General features: G+C 49.1%; 1 protein-coding gene across 1 annotated transcript in view; it reads right to left on the bottom strand.

The window, feature by feature from the left end:
• Window positions 1–18135, bottom strand: part of KCNK12 (potassium two pore domain channel subfamily K member 12) — a 36436-nt gene extending 18301 nt beyond the window's left edge. Inside the window, exon 1 of the mRNA XM_036334649.1 lies at window positions 17152–18135. Coding sequence (XP_036190542.1) covers window positions 17152–17542 — 391 coding nt within the window. The 5' untranslated portion in view covers window positions 17543–18135. The remainder of the gene's footprint in view (window positions 1–17151) is intronic.
• Between the last annotated feature and the right edge of the window lie 369 nt (window positions 18136–18504).

Here is an 18504-nt window from a genome sequence, read left to right as displayed (position 1 = left end):
AGGACAAGGCAGCGATAGCAAAGGCAGTAACCAGAGAGGAAGGAACCATCAAGAGAAAGAGCTCCTGAAATTTGCGTCAGGGGTTCTCTTGAATCTTTGGCTGAATAACAGTCTGTGCGGGTATAGGGTGAAGCTCCTCAAGACCAAGGAAAAAAACAACTTCCAGGAAAGAACAATTGCTATAGTTGTAAGCCAAACAATTCACAGATCCAGAAACCACCCAAGTTTCAACCTGCCAGGGTGCCAAGGTTTCAATAAATACACTGAATAGTAGAGACCCCAGAAAGGTTATGCCTGAATAGTGTGGCTAAATAGTTCCAGAGAAAGGCTCCTTTAGACCAGCCTATAAAAAGCTTAAAACCAAGCCTGGAAAATGTCAAACTTACCTACTAGTATGAGGAACCTAAGTTTCTGCCAGAACAAAGTCCAACCCTTTTTGATGGAGTACAACATAATCAAGAACCAACAATGTAAAATTTACAGTGTCTCTAATAAATTATCAAACTAGCAAAGAAGCAAGAAGGCGTAATCTACAAACAAAAGGAAAAAAAATTGGTCAATGGAAACAGACCCAGAAATGCTAGTGATCAGGAAATTAACAGCAAAGACATTTAAACAGCTGTTACAAATATGTTAAATATACTCAAGGATATAAAGGAAAAGATAAAGAAAATGAGGAAAGAAATGAACAAAATGAAAAAGAACTAAGTGGAACTTGCAGAGATAAAAAAAAATACAATATCTGAAATTAAAATGTCACTGGATAAGATTAACTGTAGCTTAGACACTGCAGAAAAAAAAGACTGAATTTGAAGACATAGCAATAACAATTATCCAAACTAAAGCACAGTGAGGGAAAAAAAAGTCTGAAAAAGAGAAAAAGAAAGAAAGAAAGAAAGCAAAGAGCATCAGTTACCTGTGAGACAATATCAGGTGGTCTAACATATGTGTAATTAAAGTCCAAAAATAGATGGTGGTGTAACAATAAAGATATATGAAAAAAAATGGTAACATTTATAAACACAGATCCAGGAAGTTCAGTAATTCCATAGTAGGATAAACACAACGAAAATACCAAAGAACATTGAAATCAAATTGCTGAAAATCAAGGATGAAAAGAAAATCTTAAAAGCAACCAGAGAAAGCCTTGACTGGGTAGCTCAGTTGATTAGAGCATCATCCCAATATACTAAGGTTGTGGGTTTGATTCCTGGTCAGGGCACATACAAGAATCCACCAAAGAATGCATGAATGAGTAGAACAACAAACTGATGTTTCTTGCTCTCACTCTCTCTCTCCAGAGGGGGAAAAAGGGGCACATTACTTATATACAAAGACAAAAATCATAGACTTTTTGTCAGGAACTATGCAAGCCAGGGGGGAGAAATCTCTGGCCCCTATCCCTTGCCCCCTCTGCCCAATCACTCTGCATTATAAACATTCAACATCCTGAGTTCCCACATAAACAAATGAACAAACATTTACTGACCCTCCGCCTATTATATGAGGGTCCTCCCCATGACCCTGTGAGGCAGACGTCATTGTCAGAGTTATATATAGCTGCTAACATGCCAAATTCTGCTCTTTGTTCAAAGTGTGTATGCCAGTAGCTATAAAACACAATGATAAATATCATAGCTCTTGAGCCACTTAGAGCTCATGAAGAAATAATACACACTGGCAATCCTTTTGAATGAGTTTGGAATCACACTGCAGTTCAGAGCTGAATATACAAACTAAGTACACACTCCTCAAGGATTTCTACCCAGAGAGACATGTAAGCTCCCCACAAAGTGGAGGGACAGCTGGTAGTGGGCTGATTTAAATGTTCGAGGTGAACAGCCAAAACAAGGGATTTCACAATTATCTGGATGTTTCCAGGCAGTCTAGAGACCAACAATTTAGACTAACTAGATGCCTAATTTAATGGTGTAACTAAATAGTGACTAATCAGCCAGAATGCTCTTCTAAAGCACTCATCATCACATTACACTTCTGCTCAAGAACATATAATAGCTAAGCTTATTGCTCCTAATGGCCAAGTCCAAATGTTTCTGTCTGGCTTGCAAGGCCCTCTGATCTGACCTAAACCTACCAAAGCAGTTTTACGTGTCCTCAGCTCAGGGTCCAGCTTTGCCATTCACTTTGTGGCCTGGGCCAAATTACTAATTAATAATAATAATAAAAAAAGCTAGCTCACTTTAGAGTGCTTATGAAATGCTTATGAAATGTAGACTAAGCACCTACATTCATTGTCTCATAATTCTCCCAACGACCATGTGAGATAGGCACTCTTATTATTCCCACTTTATAGGTGTTAAAATGGAAGCTTTGGAAGTTCATTCATTTGTTCAGTAAACATCAGGTGCTGGGCTAGGCCGTGGGAATATAACAGTGACTGAGAGAGACAAGAACCCTGCTTTGGTAGAGCAGGAAGTGGCCAATCAGACAACAAACAAATAAACAAATGCATGAGCCAGATGGTTCATGTAAGTGAGATGGACAGTGGCTGGAGGTGAGTGGGGGACATTGCTATAGTCATGGTGGTCAGGGAAGGCTCCTCAAGATGTGGCATTTTAGCCATAGACATTGAAGCTTGAATGCAGTTAAGAAGTGAGTCTAAGAGTCAGGGAGCCGTGCTCCAAGGAGTAAGAACAGCAAGTACAAATGCCCTGGGGTCTAATAAGTCCAGTTTAGCTGAAGTGAGCTGAGCGAAACAGAGCAGTGCCAGTGAGGCTGAAAAGGAGCAGGGCCAGATGATGCAGGACCTTGCAGGCTGTGGTGAAGAGCCAGATTTCCTGCAATGGGAAGTCATGGAAGGGTTTCAAGTTAAGGAAGGACTTGATCTGATTGACACATTGAAAGATCATTTAGGCTGCTGTATGGAGAAGAGGTCATCAAGACGCAGAGAGGAAGCTGGGGGTTGATTAAGAGACTGACCCAGTTACCCCAGCAACAGACGATGGTGGTGGCTGGAGTAGACCAGTTGCCATAGGCATGGGCACAAGTGGATGGAATTAGAATGTATTTTGAAGATTGAACTGAGAGAATTTGATGATGGATATGGGAGATTAGGGAGGAAGAGGTATCAAGGCAGTTCCTCAAGTGCTATTTATTGAGGCGAGGAAGACTGTGATAGGATAGAGTCAAGAGTTCTATTCTGATCTTTTAAGTTTTGACAGGTATTAGACATCTACATGAAGATGCCAAGGAGGCAGTTGGACCTGTGGTCTTGAGGCTTAGTATGGTGGTGGATCGGGGTTTTTTCACCTGGAAGTCATCAGCAGACAGATGGATTTAAAGTCACGGGGTGAAGGGATCAGCTGTATACACCTAATATATACAGCTTTGGCATAAGGATTATTTTGAACTGAAGGCAGTGGAGAAACACCAGACACTCTTCCCCTATCTGCCCCTACTCTTCCCCTATCAGCCTAAATGTAGGGTATACATTTCCTTTTGTGAAGATGTCCCCTTCCCTTCAACTGTACCAGAAACTCTTAATCACCAGAGACACTTCTATCACCTGAAACTGCATAAGATTAAGTCTGCAAAACAAATGTTACTAAAATAACCTTTATCTTCCGTTAGCTTCCCTATATATTTATCTTCTACAATTCACCACTCCTAAAAGCCCAAGCCCCTTTTCCTTTGTCTTATAACTTCTGCACAATTTATTGCTCTTCGTTAAGCTGGTGTATAAGCCCCTGGCCTAATTGCTTTTTTGGGTATTCAATTCTTTTCTATAAAGGCCCATCCTTCCAATATACATACATAATAAGCCCTTTTCCTGTTACTCTGGCTTTTGTCAATTTAATTTGCAGGACCCCAGAAACAGAACCTAAGAGGGTAGAGAAAAAAAGTTTTTCCTCTCCTACCCAAGGAAAGAGTCTGAGGAATAAACATGGGGCCCTTCAACAATGAGGTCACACAGAGGAGGGAATCCAGGAAGGGAAACTGAGGCCAGCAGCTGGGGAGGATAAAGCAGAGTAAGATGTCCCAGAAGCCAAGAGAAAAGTGGATTTTAAGAAGGAGGAATGGTCAGTTGTATCAAATGTTACTGAGCTGCTGAGAAGGTAAGATCAGGAAGTCACCCCTGAATTTGCAGGAAGGAGGCCATTAGGGGCCTTACAGGAGCAGACTCAGTGGAAAGGTGGGGTTGGCTCTTGATTGACGCGGATCCAGGAGAGAAGGGAGGGGAGGAAGGGAGAAGTTGACTACTCCTATGAGAAGATTTTCTGTAAAAGAGAGCAGAGAAATGGAGAGGTAGTGGAGGATGATGCAGAGGTCAAGAGAGGGTGCTATGAAGAAGAAAGAAAATACAGTATGTTTGCATAATAATGGAGGGCAAATTAACAACGAATGGGAGTGGGCAATGACAAGAACAAAGTCCTTGAGAAAGTTAGAGGGGATGCGAGCCAGTGCAGCAGGCATTTGGGAGTGGATAATTCATCTGCCATCATGAGAGAAACCACTCCACATGATGAGTGGATTTGGGGGGGTGAAGATAAGAGTCCCTGTCTGATTACCTTTATTTTCTCAATGAAGTATGATTAGAGAATGAGGGGTATGGGAGGCTGGAAGTGGGAAGAGGGGACACACCGTAAGAAATGTAAAAGGAGGGCCTGACAGCTGGAGCGGTCACTGATTTAAATTCGGACCAGTCAGCATCTTTGCATGGTTTTTCTCCAGCCACATTCAGTAGCTTGAGTGCAGGGGAGGAAACGGTGGAAAGCTGGCATTCTGATGGTGGCAGAGTAGGGAGAGAGGTATCGCACAGGAAGGTAAGGGTCCTTGCAGAGGAAATACAGTAAATCTCAGCTGGGTTGGAAAAGAAGTAAGGACCCAGAGATGCTGGAAACAGTAGTAGGAAAACGCAGGTCTTGTGGCTCAAGGATATTACATTGGAGAGCTGGAGGGATGAGAGGTGGGTGGTCAGAAGGAGAGGCGTTTGGAGTCAAAAACTTTGAAGGCAGTGCAGTTACTGGTCATAGCAAGGGCATAGGTAGAACCAAGTACCTCCTGGAGTGGCACCAAGAATAACATTGTGGATGAGATGGTCAAGGAATGTAAGCTTGGGGTCTTGGGTGGGCCATGCTTGGGAGGCTGGAGGGCGGTGGAGGGGAAGGCAAGGAGCCCGACTTCTTCAGAATGAGCAGCAGACATACCTGGCAACCCCACTCATCAATGACAGAGCTGAAATTCAAACCCAGGACCAGGCCCTCAGCACCTCTTCCCAACCCCTACATCACATGGCAATTTGTCTCCATGATGCAGATGTATTTATTTTAATTTTAAACAATTATTTATTGATTAATTTTAGGGAGAGGCAGGGAGAGAAACCTTGATGTGTTGTTCCATTTATTCATGCATTCATTGTTTGACTTCTTTTATGTGCCCTGACTGGAGATCGAACCTGCAACTTCAGTGTGTCAGGACGATCCTCTAACCAGCTGAGCTACCCGGCCAGGGCTGTATTTATTCTTAAAGTGGAGATATGAACAATACCCACCTGCCTGGCTGAACAATGTGATTCAAAGGGCTTTGTAAGGCGCTTTACATTAGGCACACAGTCCAGCTGCCCTACCAGCTCCAGCCAGTACAGGGCACTCTACCGACTTGAGCTTCTGTCATACTCGATTCTAAATTGCCCACTGGGTTAGGGGTAGTGCTTACTAATTTGACCACCAGCCCCTGTCATTAGGGACTGTGCTGCCTTAGGGATTTGGGGTTTGTGTGAAGCTGGCAATGCCAGTCAGGGGACTTCAGGCAGCAGCTGGCTTTCTGGCACACATTGCATGTTGCAGCTCACTTTGAATGCACTCGGATGCTGGGTTACTTACAGAAGCCTGGGGTGAATTCTTTCGCAAATTGAAGCTTTTTTTTACAAAGTGAATAATTTGTAAATGGGGATTTTCTTAAACTGGAGCCTAGGGAGAATTGGGAATCTGGGAGACAAACATTCATTACCACAAAAATTCCTGGAGCCCCCTGGCTGTGCCAAGCCATGTGCCAGGCACTGGGAGATACGGCAGAAAAGAGCAGAGCCAGGCTCCCAGATGCAGGGAGGGCCAGGTTCTGCAGTCCCACTCCAGGGCCCACAAAGGAGGGTCCTCTTTCCTGCCTGCTTGCCCGGGTTTCCAAGCCTCCCTCGGAGCGGGCTCATGTGCCATCTCAGCTTTCCTTCCTCCATCTTCATTTAAAAATAGAGTCCAATAATCAAAACCTGCATGGTCTCCAAAATGCGCCCTGCCCCTATAGGAAATGCCAACCAACTCAGCATGGGCAGCAGTTTGTGTTTTCCGTTCCCTCTGGGCCTGGGCTGCCCCTGCAGCATTTCTGGCAGGTCCTGGTGTTAGCAGCTCAGAATTCAGAACACTTGGCAGCCAGGAATGAGAGCGTGGCCATTTGGAAAGGACTAGGGAGAAGTCACACAGAGTGAGATTCAGGGTTTGTGTTTATCTCTAACTGTAACTTTCCAGAAAGCTGGGACACCCAATTCCAATAAAAGCCTCCCCGAGTATTTTTGGAGGCATTGTGATGGTGCTGGGTTGTGTGGGAGGAGGTGGTGGTTTTTCCTGGTTTGTGGAACTGTGTTTAGTTACTGATAAAACTTTGGTCCAATTTGTGAGCCAACATCTGTTTTCTAAAGGGTGGGCCATGGACAGGTGAGGGACAAGGCGGAACTACTGGGCTAAGGGGTAGACCTCAGCAGGCTCTTTAGGGGCGGGGGCTGCCGCCAAGGCCAGGCCCAGATGGGGAATCTGAGTTGGTGGGAGAGCTGGGACCAGAAGCCTGGCCTTTCCCAGGACTTTTCCCAGCACTCCTGGGCGATAGGGGCTGAGGCTCAGAATCCTCTGCTTTGGTTTCACTGCCAGGATCCTGCCGGGCCCGGCAGGGTGGGAAAAAGACCAAGCTGACTCAGAGAGCCACGGAGACAGCAGTGTCCGCCAGGGGAGCCCCAGCCAGAATGAGCTGGCTGCCTGCTGTGCACCTGCCAGCCATTGAGAGATCGTTAAACCAGGTCCAGCGGAGGGGCCGGTGCACAGCCAGCCCCTCTGGCTCCAGGGGCCTGGAGGGAGAGCAAGGAGCTGGGAGGTTCTTGGAGCCTGGCCTGGGCCCAGCCTTTTCCATCCCCCACCCCCACCCCCCAGCAGTCACACTCATTTATTTATTCCATCCATTCAACATACATTGATCAATCACCACTTCGTGCCAAGCACTATGCCCCATGATTTACAGAAACTACCTCTTTGCTTTCATGATCTGCATCCACAGACACAGGGCCCTCTTCATAAGTAGTCATTCAGTGCACAGCTGCTGCCATTATGGCTATTACTGTTATTAATCGTGGCAGTGATAAACACTGCTGAGACATAGCTCCTGATCTGGAAGAGGAAGAAAGGAAAGGAATTTCTGACACTATGTGCGGGGTCCTGGGCCAGCTTTTGACATATCTCACCCCACTGAACAGAGGCTTATATAATGGCCAGGGAAAATGGCACAGAAGCAAACACGTAGCATTAAGTCTGGGGGCAGTAAGAGGGACTTCACAGATGGTCTCATTCTAGTGGCCCCATTTGAGCTGGGCCTTGAAGATCAAGTTCACTCAGTAGAAGATGGAGAGAGGGGGAAGGGCATTCCAGGTGGAGAGAACAGCATGAGCAATGGCCTGGAGGCTTAACATGCCAGGAGTTTAGGTGGGGACTGAGGTGGTGACTGGGAGGGGTTGGGGTGAAGTGGGGCAGAGGGTGAGGGGGGATGGCCAGCAGGTAAGTGACTAGAGAGGGTAGTGCACTGGCAGGTGCTTGGTGTCATGCATTCCCCTAACATCCAGGCAGTTGTGTCTCCAGGACATGACCTTGGGCAGAGTCTCTCATAAACCAGCTGGCTGTTGGGAGGCCCGGGCCTGAGCGGGAGTGTCCCCAGACTTTCCTGGCTTATTTGGGTTTCTGTTTCTGCCTCTCCTTGCCCACTGCTGCTATCCCAGATGCAAGGCTAAGAGCCCTCCAGTCATGGGGCCCCCTCTCTGGGCAGCAGCTTGGTGCAAGGGGCCTCCAAAACTCGCTCCAACACGGGTTCCAGAGCTCCAGTGAGCTGCATAGAGCACATGCCTTTCCACCCTCTCCTTCTGCCTGGCGGCCTCCCTCACGGAGAGGTGAGGGTGTGAAGGATAGAAAGAAGGCAGCCTCCAGTTCAGTCTAGCCACTGGGGCTGCAAGGGGCACAGCACAGCCAAATCCAAGTTTCTAAGCTGTGCTTGAGACCTTGTTTCACACCCTCAGGTTCCCTGCCCTTTCTCCCAGCAGATCTGACTGGGATGTGATTCTGCTCCCTTTGTGGTAATGCTCAGGGGCAGCAGAAAGGATTCTGAGCATCCTGAATCCTCTATCCTGGCATTGACTCACTTGCTGTGTGACCCCAGGCAAGTCACTTAACCTCTCTGAGTCTCTCTCTTCATCTGTGAAATGGAATAATAGCATCCTCATTAGTTTTGGGGAGGTTCCTGAGTAAACATGAGTGAAAACACAGTACAGTAAACTGGCAAGCAGGTCCCACACGTGTGGGGAGATGATCAGTGAGGTCACTGATGCTTCGGTCACCCCTCCTGAACCCTAAAACAAAGGCCTTGCCACTGGCATGGTGGAGTATGGAGCAGGAAGATGCTGGCACCTGATCTACCCCCAGAGACCTCTGACTGGGAATGCTTTCTGCACCCATCAGGGGAGCTGTGTTAGCCCAGAGTGAAGCATGCAGGGTGATGCCAGGGCCTGGGGGCCTAGAGCAGCACCGTGGCTCCCACCACAATATGGCTGTTTGCCGCAGTGCCATCCTCCAACGACCTCCACTGCCGTCCTGACACCAGATCCACCTCCGAGGTGTGTGGTGGGACCTGGCCCCAGCCACCTCTGGCTTCTCTGCTGGTCTCAGCTCCACAACCTCCCCCTAAGTCCAAGCACACCAAGAGGCCCCAGCCCACCCAGAAACCAAGACAGGGTGCTGTTCTGGGGATGGGGGGCAAGAGAAGCACTGGGGGTTTAACCCACCACTCCATCACTCATTCAATATTTGCCAAATATGTTCTTTAAAAAGATTAAAGAGACACATGTGAGAAATTATTAAAAGATTCTAGTTGAGGAACCAGAGAAAATGCATTTTCCAAAGCACCCTCCCAGTCCAGTTATGTAACAGAGTAGGACACAACATGCCCCAGAGACAGTGGCCAATCAGAATGAGGCAGATGCCACACTGCAGGGGTGGCTGAGACCCAGAGGGCTGGGCACAGAGTGCGGTGGCCAGGGAGCCGCAGGGGATGAGCTATGCCCCGGTCCCTCCTGTGCAGCGAGGTAGCTCAGGGTTCACCAGGGGGTCCAGCCCAGCTCTGAGCAGCTAACGCTTACCGAGGGCTTGCCAAGCACTGTGCACAGATTAGCTCATTCATACTTAAAGTTACCCCATGGGGCCGGAAACACTGTTATCCTCACTTTACAGAGGAAACCCACATTACAGGTGCATCCGCTCGACAGGAGCACATGTAAGTGGCCGAGTTGGGACTGGAACCCAAGCCCAGGGAGGAGGTGACACTCACAGACAGGGTCCAGAGCATCCTCCACCAAAGTCACAGGTGGCTGACAGAGGAGGCCTAGATTCCCCTAAGGAAGAGCTAGACCTGGTGGCTGGCTAGGGAATGACAGGGTTTAGGATAGAACGTCTGGGGCCAGAGCCAGAAAGGAAGGGTGGCAGCCAAGAGCTGGCTGGAGGTGTGGGCCAATGGACTTCAGTTCTCTCTCCCCTCTCTCCCAGCACCTCCCCTGTACCGTGCAAAGGTTTTCTCCATCCCGTGGAAAGTCTTATGACCTCATAGTCTCAAGACTCTCTCCTTCCCAACCTTCCTTGCATAAAAATCCTGCCACTGCCTCAGGTGAGGTCAGAGGTCAAGATTGTTCTGGGTGCTCACCTCAGTGTCCACCCACCCACCCCTTCCGGTTTGCTGACTGGCAGCCCCTGTCCCAACCCTGGATCCTGAGAAAGTCATTGGAGCGGGGTAGAGGCAAAGGGAGGACCAGAAGTCTGAGGGAGACCCTGGGCAGGGGGTGACCACAGGGGCACATGGCCTTTTGCTCTGTCTCCCAGCTCCTCTAAGTCTGAGGCAGCCATACTATGGCAAGGAGTCCCACTATAATTGTTGGGGGGGTGGGGGCACTGACCTTCACCTTTGAACAGACCTAAGGCCCTGGCCGGGTGGCTCAGTTGACTGGAGCGTTGTTCTATACACCAAACGATTATGGGTTTGACTCCCAGTCAGGGCACATACCTAGGCTGTGGGCTCAATCCCCAGTAGTGGGTATGCACGAAGCAGCTGATTGATGTTTCTCTCTCATCACTGATGTTTCTATCTCTCTATCCCTCTCCTTTCCTTTCTCTCTCAAATCAATAAAAAACATACTTAAAAAGAAAATGGAGAACCCAAGAAACATTTAGCTGTATAACTGTCCAGTCTCTGCTAGGCTTTGTAAAGGTATAGGCTCAGCTCGGGAGAGAGACCAAGCAGTTCCATTGACTCAGCAATTTCACTGCTGGAAATTCAGCCCAAGGAGATACTGCAAAAAGAAAAGGCCATCTGCATAAAGATGATCACTGTGGCATTACTAAAAATAGCCCCAAACAGGGAACCACCCAGCCCCTCAGCAACAGGGGTAGTAAATGATAGCACAGCAGCCAAATGGAACACATATCACGCACCCACTAACACTGGTATGTGAAGGCTATGTGGAAACAGGGAAACACTGATGATAACACCTTGGAACAGATCAGTTAGTTCCCTTCCTTCTCCCCACAAAAGGTGTGACAAAGAACTGCAGAGGAACCTGCAAAGATGAAGAGTTGGGTTAGGGCAGTTGGATCACGAGTGGCTTGCTGTCTTATTCTTTGAATAAATAATTATCAAGTGTTTACCATGGGCTGGGTCCAGTGCTGGGAGCTGAGGATGGAGCAATGAATGAGAATGCATTTCCTGCTCTCCATCTAGAGCTTCAAATCTACTGCTTTTCCCTAAGTGTCCTTAAAAGTTGTCATAGCATCATCCTATCTAATAATAGACAAACATGGTAATTGACCATACCTTCACTACACCTCCCATGGGCTAATCAGCACGATATGCAAATTAACTGCCAACAAAGATGGTGGCTAATTTGCATACTGCAGGCAGGGTGGGACAGCACCATTCCACCTGCCCCACTGCCATCTGGGCCTGCTATTTGTGACCTGGGGCGGTGGGGCGGGACAGCGCCATCCTGCCTGCCCTGCTGCCATCCGGGCCTGCTATCTGCGGACGACCTTCTGGATGAAGCCGGGGCTGCGAGGGAAGCCCAGGTCCCGGGCGCCTCCCAGCAGCTAGAGGGAAGGAAGGCCTACTCTTGCACAAATTTCGTGCATCGGGCCTCTAGTCTTTTAATAAAAAATAGTTGATGAGATTAATATAAGCGAGGAAAGGTGTTGCTCTCCTTCTGGGCAATGTATTTCATTCCTGGTATCAGAACCACTTCTGTCTGGATTACATTCATGTTAGATGAAAGTCTAATGCAAATGTGGTAGTGATATTCCGGTCTTATAATGTTTCCTTTGAAGCGAAAAAAAATTTTTTTTAATCCATGTTAAAAAAAGAGGAAAAAAGTTAGGACTTGTTACTAATCTCACAATTGAATAATTAAGTGTGCCTAATTTTGAAAGCTGCAAGCTAAATTATGCAGTGCTGAAAGTGACAAGTCTCATACCTATACCATCTCGTCTATAGAGCCATGGTTTTAGCTTTATAGCTGAAATATGCTGCCAGAAATCCTAATAAAAAGAAGTAAAAAGATTTCTGTTTATATCAAGCTGCCATTTGAGAAAGACTTTTAAATATGTTCCTCCCTGTGTGTAAATCTGACAGCAGTTGCATAATTAAAACCCCAGTGGGGAGTTTCTTTTTAATCTTTTCAAAGTAAACCAATAAAACATCCTTTAGGATGTCGAGTGATGGATTAATACTCTTTGAATTGTTTAAATATCTTTGAGCTAGAGCACTGCCTCCAAGAATATTGCTTACTACTAAGAAGATACAAGCCACCATCTTTATCTTCAGGAGTTCATGTAGTCACAAGGCACACAGCTAACGACATGCCAATGGCCACACATGCATCTATGACAAGTTACTTTGTTAAATGGAGGGGTGAATAAATGGATACATTCACATTAAAACAAACTTGATTTCAACCCCTTCGGAATATGTGGCGTAGCGTAAGTGGGATAAATAATAATTACCTAGGGTTTCAGTTCAGTGTAAGCAATCAATATGAGTAATTTAGACCACAAAATTGGTTTTATTTTCCTCTATTCAGATTGAGCTATACAGCCTCAGCGACTATTGAACAATCACAGGCAAATTTTCTCACAGGGTCTGTGTTGTATGGACACACGTTTGTGTCTACATGGTTGCAAGCTGCCTAGCTCTGGATATGGGACCCTGTTCACACCGAATGTCAGGACAAACATTCTATCCCATCATGATGTTCCATTTAACCCTCGGTACATACAGCCACACTTGAACTTTCCCTCTATGTCTCCCTCTAGCTGAAGGCCCAATTCTGCCCCCAAACACACACACACACACACACACACACACACACACACACACACACACACACACACTGAGAGCAAGTGGCTTCTGTCCTTGGATCAGAGTTTACTAGAATGTTTCCCACTTGTTAGCATTCCAGTCTCTGATGACCTTTTCGGTGGGATCTTGCCTTCCCAGCTGTCTAAGACCTGCCAGATGCTTCTAGTCAGACTGACCTTTAAGATAAGCCTGTTCCTTCAAGTTTTCTCTGGACTTAATTAGTTGGCAGCCTGATCAACAGAGCGTCCTCCTGCCCAGCCCTGCCCTGATGGCTCAAGAAAGGGCACACCCACACCCACACATCCATTATTTTTATTGTTGTTGCTAATCCTCACCTGAGGATATTTTCTCCATTGATTTTAGAGAAAGTGAAGGGAGGGAGGGACAAGGAGAGAGAGAGAGAGAGGAGAGAGAGAGAGAGAGAGAGAGAGAGAGAGAGAGAGAGAGAGAGAGAGAGAGATGTGAGAGATTGGTTGCCTCCTGCACATGCCCCAACTGGGGCTGGGGTTCGAACCTGCAATCCAGGTACATGCCCTTGATCGGGAATCAAACTGTGACCCTTCAGTGCCCAGGGTCAACACTCTAACCATGGAGCACACCGGCCAGGGCCACACATCCATTATTAAATACTTCAGTCTTAAACAAGAATGTGCAACCCAATGATATGCATGAAATTGGTAGAACAAACACTACTTAACTTGGATTCTGGACCCAGCTGAACACACAATTAACTGTGATCTGAGACAAGTGCCCTCACATTCTGGGCTATATGGGACTGGACCAAAGGTCCCCTCCTTGTTCTAATCATCGATTTAATGGCCCATGTTGGAATATGCTTTCACCTTTGCCTGGTAGAATAAGCTTTAATTATTCAAAACATAGCACCAGGTCTAACATACACAATACATCATGTTTATGTAATGAAGGAAAGAAGGGTTTTTCTATACTAAAGTCTAGATCAGTGATGGCGAACCTTTTGAGCTCGGCGTGTCAGCATTTTGAAAAACCCTAACTTAACTTTGGTGCCGTGTCACATATAGAAATTTTTTGATATTTGCAACCATAGTAAAACAAAGACTTATATTTTTGATATTTATTTTATATATTTAAATGCCATTTAACAAAGAAAATGAGTTCGCGTGTCACCTCTGACACGCCTGTCATAGGTTTGCCATCACTGGTCTAGATGAATCATTTAGCTGGGTCTGCACAACACACACTCAAAATGTTCACACGGCTGCATGGACCATTCATGCTGTTATAGTCACTAATCAAATAAAACTGAGTGCACGTTAATTTCTCTCTTCACTGGGCAAGGTAGCAGATAGAGGATCCTGTGCCCATTTTGGACTGAGTTTTGGCTCCCAGAGCCGCTGAATCCATAAAAGCACCAGTAATAGTAATCATTGTCTCTGAAGACTCAGGGCATTTAAGGGGAAGGAACGATGTGAGCAGAAAAGAAAGTGACATAAGTAGGTCTTTACTTAAATCGCATCCAAGTATATTTTGCAAGAGAAAGCTGAAATGACAATCATGCTACTTTGGGATTCAGCAGAACCTATCTCACCAATATGAACCACTGCCCCAGATCATGCTACTCGTGCTGCTATCTTGGCAATCCCTGCAAGGGGCTCATGCAGTGCTGAGCTGTCCACAAGCAGGTTCTGGTCCCTGAGTGCAGCTCCTCTCAGAGATGAATGTTTTCCTGTAGCAGATTTTGGAAAACAATGTTGGGTCATTCGTAGCACAGCCATACGCTTCTGTGTAGCCCTCCTACACTGCTTGCCTACGTCCAAAAGACACAAATCGAGAAAGAGAACATAGTTCTTTTCCACTTGCCTAAAGAACAGCCATTCCTGCCAGTAGATTAAAGGCTGGGGCTTGGAACAATTTGCCAAAACACTGACTTGATTTTTTGTGCAGAAAGCTTGAGAGAAGCTTTTGAAGCTATAGCTGGGCAGTGAATGAAGAAATTGATGGGAGCTTATCAAAGAAGCCGAGACAGCAGGTCCCAGGAATGGGGCCCGGTCTGTATGAACTCACAGCCCATAGGGAAAGAGGATCCTGCTAACCTTTTCCTTTGTCACTGGGAGAGAAAGGCTGTGGCCTCCCAATATGTGCACAGGTGTGTGTCCCGGTGGAGGAGAGCAAAAGGTGTGTTTACAAAAGGAGGAGCACAAATCAATAATGAGCTATGAACACATGATGTCATCCTTCAGGACGAAGCATCCTCAGTACTTTTAAAGCACTTAAAAAAACACTCTAGTTGCTATAGCAACTTGATGCAGCTCTTTAAAGGGGATTTTTTTGAGGGGGTCATTTTATATCTTCAATCTCCATAACAACATGATATGGCTTTTAAAGGGTATTTTTATCCAATTTGTGTGTTGGAATTGGGCCATATTTGCCTTTTTTAGTTTAAAATAATCAGATCAAGCATGACACATGAAAAATCATTGAAGGAAAGGAAGCCCTTTAGTAAACGATACATACACACTGAGCGCGACATCTCCAGCTGCTCACATCCTGCGCATGGATGCCGTCTTTCTGCCTCCCAGCAGCCATCAGTGATGGCTTACGCTGGTCAGTTAGTCCGTGCTCCCCAGCCTAGGCTGGCATACCAAGCCAAACCAGAACCCACCCATGGAAGGCGTGTCTATGAAATCCCTCACGTATCAGCCCAGTGAATCCAGCCCCCTCCTCCAAAACTACTAGAGGTCCAAACAGCCCAGTGCCTTCTCCCACTCTGGGACTCCAAGCAGGATTGGACACACACACAATTTTGCCAAAATGAAAGCGTGTGTTTAATCTGCACCCTGTACAGTAACTGGGAAGGAGGTCTGTTTCATGTGACACCCAGGGGCCAGGGAGATGGGGGAAATGGGGAAAGTGGGTGAAAGGAGAAGAGACGGTGGGGTGGAATGGGGAGCAGTGGTGGCTCCCGGATCTCTACAGAAGAAGCTCAGAGGAGGGGGGAGTGGGAAAAGTAGGGGGCCTCAAGGAGTACTTACAAAACATTTTTTGTAAGGTGGTGAAACCATGAGCTGTTTATACCAAAAAGAAAGAAGGAGCTTGGCCAGCATGGCTCAGTGGTTGAGCATCAACCTATGAACCAGGAAGTCTCAGTTTGATTCCCGGTCAGGGCACATGCCAGGGTTGCAGGCTTGATCCCCAGTGTGGGGCATGCAGGAGACAGCCAATCAATGATTCTCTCTCATCATTGATGTTTCTATCTCTCTCTCCCTCTCTGAAATCAATAAAAATATATTTTGTAAAAAAAGAGAGAGAAGGGATGATGGCAAGTATAGAGATACTACCCCCTACCCCCCACACACCCTGCCCAAGTTACCCCTTGGTGCTGCTATTGGTTGGAAAAAGTGTCAAGGTAGCAAAGATGAGAAGTAGAGAAATTGGAGGGAAAGTTGGGGGTGGGAGGAGGGCGTGCAGAGGAGGGAGAGAAAACCAAGGGTGGCCGGGAACAAGAGGAGCTGAAGTCTGGCCTCCAAGTCGCCCAGCTTTTCTGTGAGGAGGGGGCAGTGTGGACTCGAGGAAAAGCAGGTGGGAAGGGGATCTAGGAAAGAGATTCTGGGGAGAGTGGTCGCATTGCTTGGATAAAAGGGCTAGAGCAGTGGTTCTCAACCTTCCTAATGCCACCACCCTTTAATACAGTTCCTCATGTTGAGGTGACCCCCAACCATAAAATTATTTTCGTTGCTACTTCATAACTGTAATTTTGCTACTGTGATGAATCGTCATGTAAATATCTGATATGCAGGATGTATTTTCATTGTTACAAATTGAACACAATTAAAGCATAGTGATTAATCACAAAAACAATACGTAATTATATATGTGTTTTCCGATGGTCTTAGGCGACCCCTGTGAAAGGGTCGTTCGACCCCCAAAGGGGTCGCGACCCACAGGTTGGCGACCCACAGGTTGAGAACCGCTGGGCTAGAGGCTGCTGAGGGGAGAACGCGTGGAAAAAGGGAGAGAGAAGAGGAGAGTAAAACGCTGAATGGAGAGAAGGGGCTTTCCAAATTACTTATATGGAGAAACTGAGGCGGCGGGAGGGGCGGGGGGGGGGGGCGGTGAGAAATAGAAAGGAAGCAGAAGGCCCAGGTGCTCACAGGGCCTTTATAGAGGAAAAACGAGTCGCACAGAGGTTCAGGCATGGAGCTGGCAGGTGCTGGCGCGCAGGCGGCCCCCGGGTCTGCCAGTGCCGGGGTGAGGATTCCACCCCATCCGGCCACGCTGCCAGGAGAGTCTTCGCTGGGTAAGCTCCAGGGAGGGGCCTCCCGCACCAGAAGCCAGTTAAGAGAGAGAAGAGGCCGAAGGAGGGGCCCGGGCGAAGAAGAGAGGGCGAGAAGAAAGTAGGCAATGGGGCATTCGGAGAGACGGGGTAGCTGCTGGACGCGGACTCAGCCGCCCAGCATGGGAAGGGGCAGCAGGTGAAAGGCGCGGAGAGGGAACGCGTGCGGGCGTGCTGCTCACCTATGGTGGATACCACGGTGCCCACGAAGTAGAAAGCGCCGGGGAAGTCCCAGCGCGGGCGCAGCGCGTCGGCTCGGACGCCGGCGGCCAGCGCGGCCTCGTAGTGCCGAAGGAAGGCGCGCAGCTCCGGCTCCGCCACTCCGTGCGCCGCGCTGAAGTTGCGCAGGGTGGCGCCCCAGCGCGCCCGCGCCTCCGCCTCGCCCGGGCTCTCCAGCGCCGAGAAGACTGTGGCGCCCGCCACCAGGTAGAGGCCGATGAGCGCCGCCAGCAGCACGAAGCGCCCCGTGTCCTCGTTGAGGTGCGAGCGGCGGCAACAGCAGCAGCAGCAGGAGGGACGCGGCAGGCGGCGGCGGCAGCGGCGGGGCGGGGGCCGGGGGCTGCGGGAGGACATGGTCCGGAGCTCAGCCCCGGGGCCGGGGCGGTGCTCGGGGCCCGGGCCGCGGCATCCCCCCCGTGGGAGCAGAAACGTGAGGATGGTGGCCGGGGGTCCGGGGCTGCTGCGGAGCCCCTCACAGTCTCTCCAGAGCCTGGACGGCGGGCGCCTCCGCCTCCTCCTCGGCGCTCAGGCCGCACACAGGTCCCGCAGCCCTTCCGGAGCCCGGGCTGGGGCGCTCGTCTTCTTGCCCCGACGACTCGCTGGCCCCCGCGGTTCCTCGCCCGCCGCCCTCGGGCGCAGGACTCTGCAGCTAGGTCCCCGCCGCCCTGTGGCCGGTGGCCGCGGGGCCCGGGGCCGCATACTCCCCCCCAGTCAGGCCGCGGGCTGCGGCGGGGCGGGCTGTGCGCCCGGGCGCCTAGGACTGGGACTTGGCAGCAGGGTGCGAACAGAACCCCTGGGGGCGTCCCATCAGGCGTTCCCGGGTCCGCAGCTCCCAGGCGCGGGCTGCGCGGGCAGTCCAGCCCCCGCCCCCGGGCCTGAGCTAGCGGCGTCGGCTTCTCAGCCTCAGCACCGAGCTGTGTCCTGGGAAGCGCTCCCTTTCCAGCTCCAGCCAGAGAACCGCCCGGCACGGAGAGGCGGAGTCACCAGCGCCTGGGGCGGGGTGTTGGGTGGGGGTGGGGGGAGTAAGGAAGAGAGGAAAGGGGTGGGGAGTTGCGCTGCTGCGATGCCTCCCGCCTCCCTGTCGCTCTGGAGGCACTAATGCGGGGCATCAAAGCAGGTGTCGCGACTGCGGTGCTTGCTACCACCCCGCCGGGGGCGCCTCGTCTCCAGAATTCCTCCCTTATCTCCAAGCTGCTGCCAAACTTTGCTCAATTTGATGATGCCCTGCGGTCTCAGGGGCTGGGGGGGTCTCCTCATACCGCGTCTCTCGGGCTCCAGTCCGAAGTTTAAGTTTCCTCCCGCTCGCTTCTCCTTCC

The sequence above is a fragment of the Myotis myotis genome, unplaced genomic scaffold (genome assembly GCF_014108235.1).
Source record: "Myotis myotis isolate mMyoMyo1 unplaced genomic scaffold, mMyoMyo1.p scaffold_m19_p_14, whole genome shotgun sequence".
Taxonomy (NCBI): domain Eukaryota; kingdom Metazoa; phylum Chordata; class Mammalia; order Chiroptera; family Vespertilionidae; genus Myotis; species Myotis myotis.
This window is presented reverse-complemented; position numbering and strand designations above follow the sequence as displayed.